The sequence below is a fragment of the Uloborus diversus genome, chromosome 2 (assembly GCF_026930045.1).
Source record: "Uloborus diversus isolate 005 chromosome 2, Udiv.v.3.1, whole genome shotgun sequence".
NCBI classification, from domain to species: domain Eukaryota; kingdom Metazoa; phylum Arthropoda; class Arachnida; order Araneae; family Uloboridae; genus Uloborus; species Uloborus diversus.
Window position 1 is genome coordinate 207,691,812 of NC_072732.1, and position 6,592 is coordinate 207,698,403.

General features: G+C 31.7%; 1 protein-coding gene across 2 annotated transcripts in view; it reads left to right on the forward strand.

The window, feature by feature from the left end:
- The window catches only part of LOC129216257 (EF-hand calcium-binding domain-containing protein 14-like), a 97,997-nt gene extending 93,568 nt beyond the window's left edge, over positions 1-4,429 (forward strand). For both annotated transcript variants that reach the window (XM_054850456.1, XM_054850457.1), the window contains exons 12-13: positions 2,151-2,216; positions 3,974-4,429. In XM_054850456.1, coding sequence (XP_054706431.1) covers positions 2,151-2,216; positions 3,974-4,029 — 122 coding nt within the window. In that variant the 3' untranslated portion in view covers positions 4,030-4,429. The remainder of the gene's footprint in view (positions 1-2,150; positions 2,217-3,973) is intronic.
- The last annotated feature ends 2,163 nt before the right edge of the window (positions 4,430-6,592 follow it).

A 6,592-nucleotide genomic window follows, 5' to 3' on the forward strand; every position in this document is an offset into this window, starting at 1 on the left:
ACTTTTAGTAAGTCCTTAAGATCAAAAATTGTCTTTTCTTTTTCCTCAAATATCTCTTCAATTGCAAAACCAATTGTTGCATTACTAAAATTTAAAATTTCAATGAATTACCAAGGAAAATTGCCCATCTTTGTTAATGTTTTGATTCTTATCCAGCAAAATTATAATTAATTTTTAAAATGTGATCATATATTTTTTGTTAAATGAAAAAACCACGTGTCTTTGTTGAAGTTATGAATAGATTCAACTGTTATGTCCGTAATTGCAAACTTACCAACTTTTATGCATTAACAAGATAGTCAACTGCTAAATATTTTGCAGTGTTTCTCCACAACAACAGAAACTCTGCAAAGAAGTTTGTTTTGTTTCGCATGTCTCACCAAAATCCATTAAAAAAGCATCTTCAAAAGATCACTGATGACCCCCCCCCCCCCCCAAAAAAAAAAAAAAAAAATTCAGGCAGCAATGTTTTGTCAGGATTGTTCTGGTCTTTTGTAATATTGTACTTTTTTAATAATAATTTAAAGTTTTTTGCTTCAATTTAGTATTTTATATTTTTATTCTTAACTAGTGGTACCCGCACGACTTCGCCCATAATAGAAAAATTAAAAGGTCTTTTGGTTCGCCTGTATATTTTCAAATAATGTATGGTGAATTTTCTCGCCAATTGGCTTGTACCCATGTTACGGTTCCACGTTATTATAATTTCGTAATTTACTTGACCGTCTTATGATAATTTAGTTCTTAAAATTAGAATAGAAAAAGAACCACATCGAATTTTCGAAAAATCGCTTTAAGGTGCACACCTCCATGCTACAAACTAACTTTGTGCAAAATTTCATGAAAATCGGCCGAACCGTCTAGGCGCTACGCGCGTCTTAGAGATCCTGACAGACAGAGATTCCGACAGAGAGACTTTCTGCTTTATTATTATTCAAGATATTCGTTTATCCTATAATCCTAATATTTTCATTCCATTTAGTTTAAATTTATATTTTTGAATTTGCCCATATGTTACTGAGGTTTCCAGGAACCAGTTTTTAATCCTGATAATAGATTAAGTAAAAAAATCTTATGATTTGCCATGGACCTAATGAAAACATTTTAGTTAGAAAAAGAAGGGTACTTTTTAAATGCTTTGCTTTGCTTTATTTCCATTTTGGAGTGGGAACCCTGTCAGAATATATGATAATACGAGCAATTTTCGAAAATTCATATTAATATTGTAATATTTTATTGTAAGTCAAAAAATATTTTTATTATACAATGATAAAGTTTTTATTATTAACATTTTAAATATTAATTGAGACCTGCAAATATTCTTACAGTATTTATTTATTGAACAATCACGATTGCTAATTATTTTCATTTGACCATCCTTGATGTCCAGTTCCTTTTTCAACCCCACCGCCCTCTGCAGGCGTGACTCCTGGTAGCCGCTGCTCCTGGTCGGTGGCATCTATGTCCCAGATACACGCACTCTCATACACACTCACACACATACACACACGTGTCTTTACACACATACACTTATGCCAACGTGCATACACACATACACACTTGCCAACGTGCATACACACATACACACATGCCAACGTGCATACACACAGGTGTACGCACACATACAAGCCTACACATACACAACTGTACACACGTAACCGCCCAAGAGGAGGGACAGGAGCCGTTTCTAAAAACATGTGATTTGGGTAGTAACCAATGAGTTGGGTCCTGTTGCAACTCATGATTGCGAAAAACATAATTTGAATTCAAAATTTCAGATTTCAAATTAATTTTGAAAATTCGAAAGGTTTTTTTTTTAATATTAAGCTTATTTTTATTTTAAATGTTTTGTCTAATTTGTCAAGTGCATGCGAGGCAAAGTGAAATAGTTCATTTCATTTGCTTATTCAATCATTTTATAAATTCCTTTCATATTCATTTATTAATTAATTCATTTGCATTGCTTTATTTGTGCTGTTTCAATTTAAGTATTTTTTTCACTATTTTAAAAATAAAGGAATTGGGTATAGCTTTAATAGTGAACTTATCAAAACATATGATTGCAAAAAACAGATCTTCTTCCAATAGTACATCTTGTTAATAAATTAATCTTGATACTAGGAAATTAAATCTAACTTTTTTTTACATAGGTAAAGATCTCATTGATTCCGATGATTTGGTTACTCCATTATTGGTTCAGTCATCTCCAAGACAAGGTTCGTGTTTTCAATTTTTAGTTACAATAATCAACGCTCCATTTATAGTATTTCATCAATGCCTATCTTGATATGAAGCATTTTAATTAGTGCAATTCCTTTTTTTAACTTTAACCTTTTTAGACAAAAAACCTTTTGCTCTCTGTCTATGTTATGGTTCCTTTTATGTAGGTTTGCCAGATTTCTGAAATATCAAACCGGGACACCGGAATGCTCCCCCCCCCTCCACCAGCGTCTCAAATATTCAAAAGGGGAACACACCCCTTTTTGGTTTTTAAAGTGTTTTAGAAGGTAGTTCATTTTTAATGCTATGAATAAAGGGTTACACTAATTATGAGCCTAAATCAGGAGTAATAAATAGTATGTGACGCAAGCAGATACATTTAAACATTTTTTGTCCCACATGTTAATGTTTTAAAGTTACTTTAGTAAGAAGAAATACTTTGAATGAGAAATAAAAATCAGAACAACATTTACATGTATTTTGCATTGGCTAGGACTTTTTGGTCTTTAATCTTGTACAAATCTTGTACAAATATTCACAAGCTAATTGATATTCATTTTACAATTCGATGTTACAAATCTGTACCTCAGAACTAGACTAACGTAAGTCACATAATCGCTACTTTACAGAAGATAGAAAAAACAATTGTCTGCCGCATTTGCAAAGATAGGAAGCACGTTCTTTTAACACTGGTAAATAATTGCAGAGGATTTTTCTTTTTTTAAAGAATTACGCTTGCGTGGCCCGATATGGGCTAGGATACTACATACAATTCAGTAATAAAATGAAAATCTCAATTTTTGGACTTATCTGACTCTGAGACACAGAAAAGACAAAGTTTTTATTTTAAATAATCCTTCACAGTTAATTATTTTTATATATCTTTTGTCATCTGTAATCAAATTAATTTTTTTCCGGGATCTGAAGTAATCCGGTCGGGGCGCCGGGATTTTCTCTGAAAACCCCAGACTGTCCCGGTCAAACCGGGAGGTCTGGCAACCCATTTTAATGGAACCTATGCTTGCTGGGATATGTAATGGGTAATTAACTAGTCACACATTATAACACTAGACTTTACTATTCTAATTGCAGTCCAATTTGGCTCAGACAACACGATAGATGGCAGCACCATCTACGGACAGTTCAATAATTTAGTACCAAATCAGAGGTGGAATAACTCTCTGGTCTAGCACCCCCCAGAGGTATCGTTTCACTTGGAGGACATGGTGACCACGAGCATATTTAACATCGCCCAGTCACCATTAATGACGACTTTGGATTTTCGGCCAGCAAGGATCGAACCTGAGAGCCTCCGTTCACAAGGCCAATGCCTTACCGATCAGGCCACCACGGCCCACAAGACAGAGTGTGTCGCCAATGCGTACATCTCCGGAGTTCGTTCCGATCTGCTCTGTTCTGAGAGAATGTTTTCCCCAGTGACGTCAGAGGTTCTGATGTCACTACGATTACAATAGCGGAGTTCGATTATCACGATACACCGCAGTCTAGTTATTTTTTCCAAAGGAATAAATTTTCATTTGAATAACCTTTGCTGTTTCATTTCATTTTTGATTTATTTCTTAAACTAGCAGTATTTTCTAGCTATTTACAGAAAAAAAAATAATTTGCATTGAGCTGATGTTGAAATAAATCACCCTTATTATTCTTAATTTGCGCCTCTCAGTTTCTAATGTATTGTTGGTTTATGGTTAAATTGTTATTTCATGTATTTATTTCTCTTCTTTTTTTTTAGAAACAACTACTGTCAACTCTGAAATCACTGGAGAAATATTTCAGAATAAGGAGTAAATTGCAGTATCCAAACATAGACACCAGATTTGCCAGATCCACATAGTAGTACAGCTTTTTATTGTGTACAAAAATTTCTCCTTGTCCATAGAGTTGCTTTTATAGAATAAAAAAATGGTGTAACCATAAAGCATTTTGTTATGATTTACACTGCTTTCAAAATGCTGTTTGTGATTCAAATTCTGGCAAATTTGAAAGTGTTTTAAGGTTTAGCTTTTGATGTCCAGCAAGATTGAGAAAGCATTTATTGTGCCAAAATTGTATAAAGACTTTGTATTATATATAGAAAACAGAAATTTTATTTGAATGGGTCATAACTAATTAGCCGTGGAAAAATGATTTGAATCAGTTAAATTGCATACATGTCTTCTGATGTTACTTAAATTTTGCATTGACTAGCTAAAAAAGCATGGAAGTTAAGGAAGAGGGAGGGGTGGGGAGAAGGCTTTTTTTTCTGACTTAAAACTAACTAAATGTCTTATTCATATTTGCTTGATTCAAATTTAAAAAATTTAAATTTGTTTGAAAATTATGTTTCATATCAATTCTTGGTGTTTCAAATTATCTTTGCCTTTTTTTTTTGCTTACATAAAATTCTAAACAATGTTTCTTAGTTTGGTTTTTATTAAACAAAAATTTTTTATGTAAATATATTTCTGCATTAATTTTGATTATTTTATGAATTATAGAAAAAGAAAAAAAAACATTTTATTTGACTTGCATTTGATTAACTATTAGATGTGAACACCACTTTGCTGATATTGGTTATCCTTTATGAAAGTAAGTTCCAAAGTACGTTGTATTTCCAAAGCTTATGTGTTCTTTTGATTTGACTCATTATTTGATGAAATCTTTCATATCAGTAGAAATACATGGTATTTTAAAAATTACTGTAAAATTATTCATTGAACTGCAACATTGTTGTGCAATTTTAATCAAAATTCTTATTGGATTTTTAATTAATGCATATTTTTAACCAAATATGTAAACTTTATGTATAATTAAAGAATGAATATTCATTTCATTTTATAAATACATTTTATTTGATTATTTTGTTCAATTAAAATCAAAGCATATATGTTGGAAAACTGCAGGAGTTGTTTATTTATGCTTTTTACACTATAGTAATCATGAATGATAGAAACTTTCATTAGGTGATTTGTAAAATTAACTTATCTTTCGAACTGTCCATTACAGTAAAACCTCATTTATCCCTATAAAATTTGTAGCTGTTTTTAAAACTTTATATCCGCATAGTTAATTTTACAATTTTATTGCATAACTACTGCACTACATGTACTCCGAACATTCACTTTTTATTTTCATTAAATGACAACTCCTGCGTAGATTGTAGAATAAACTATGGTAATTTGACAAACACCACAGTAGCTACACTATAATGACAAAACATTAGTTGACTGTGCTTTATTCAAACAAGACATGTGTTTAAACCAGAAGACAGTAAACCCATTTTTTGTTAAGAAATTATGTAAAAAACATTTTTGATTAATTTTTTTTTAAAAATATGTATTGGGTAACAGCATCAGTAACAGACAGTCGTAAATTTGGATTTTTATAATAAGAATTTTTGGCCGGTAAAACTAATGTTGCTGTTGCCCATGAATACAGTGCAACCATCTAATGTTATCAGAATGAATTTCATGAGCCATTTGATATTAAAAAGTCAGTGGTTAAAAGTTATGAACCACCACCACAAGGTTAGCAGGTGTTTCATGTTCATTTAAATTTAATAAGGCTTTAATTCTAAAAACAAAGAATTTTTGCACATTTTGAAGAGAAAAGGGTAGTTTTGTCCATTACTTACCCTTTCCTCATCCTATCTGTTACTGGATATTACCAGATTTATCGGTGTCTGTTACTGGGGGGGGGGGGGTTGTACCTTTTTTCGAAATTGAGCAAATAAAAATAGATTTAACTAATTCAAAGGATCCAGAACCCAAGAAGAACCCAAATGTTAGATGAGATTTTTTTTTTTTTTTTTGCAGGAGAGAAAAATAGCTTTAAAAGTCTACATATATTAAAAAGCTCAGAAACTTTACCTGAGAGTGATGTAATGCATGTGATTAAGCATGTCTGTTACTGGTGCCTTCACCCTATGTAACAGTTCCATGTAATCTTACTGCAACATATGGTTTCCTGTTGTAATGAACAGTAATTCTGCTTATTTAAGGATTTGCTTTACTTATTACCCATACTTCCTGGATTATCCAGAATTTAGATTATGCGGATTGCCTTTGGTCTCAGGATGAATGAAGTTGTACTGTAGTTTAAAACATTTAAATTTCCTTGGTCTTATAAGTTTTGGAGTTTAACAATTTTCGCTAAAATTTAATTTTTCTTTAAATGTACGTAGAATTTTTTTTTAAACGTAAAACATGTCAATATACACTACATTCCTTGCTATGGTTACACCACAGTTTGTACGTTCACTATTTTGTAACTGCTATGTGCATTAGAAGACATTTTAAAATGATAATCAAGATTCATTTGTTCTTTCTCATCCCGATGTATGTTTGCATATAATAAATCCTGCCATTTTTTG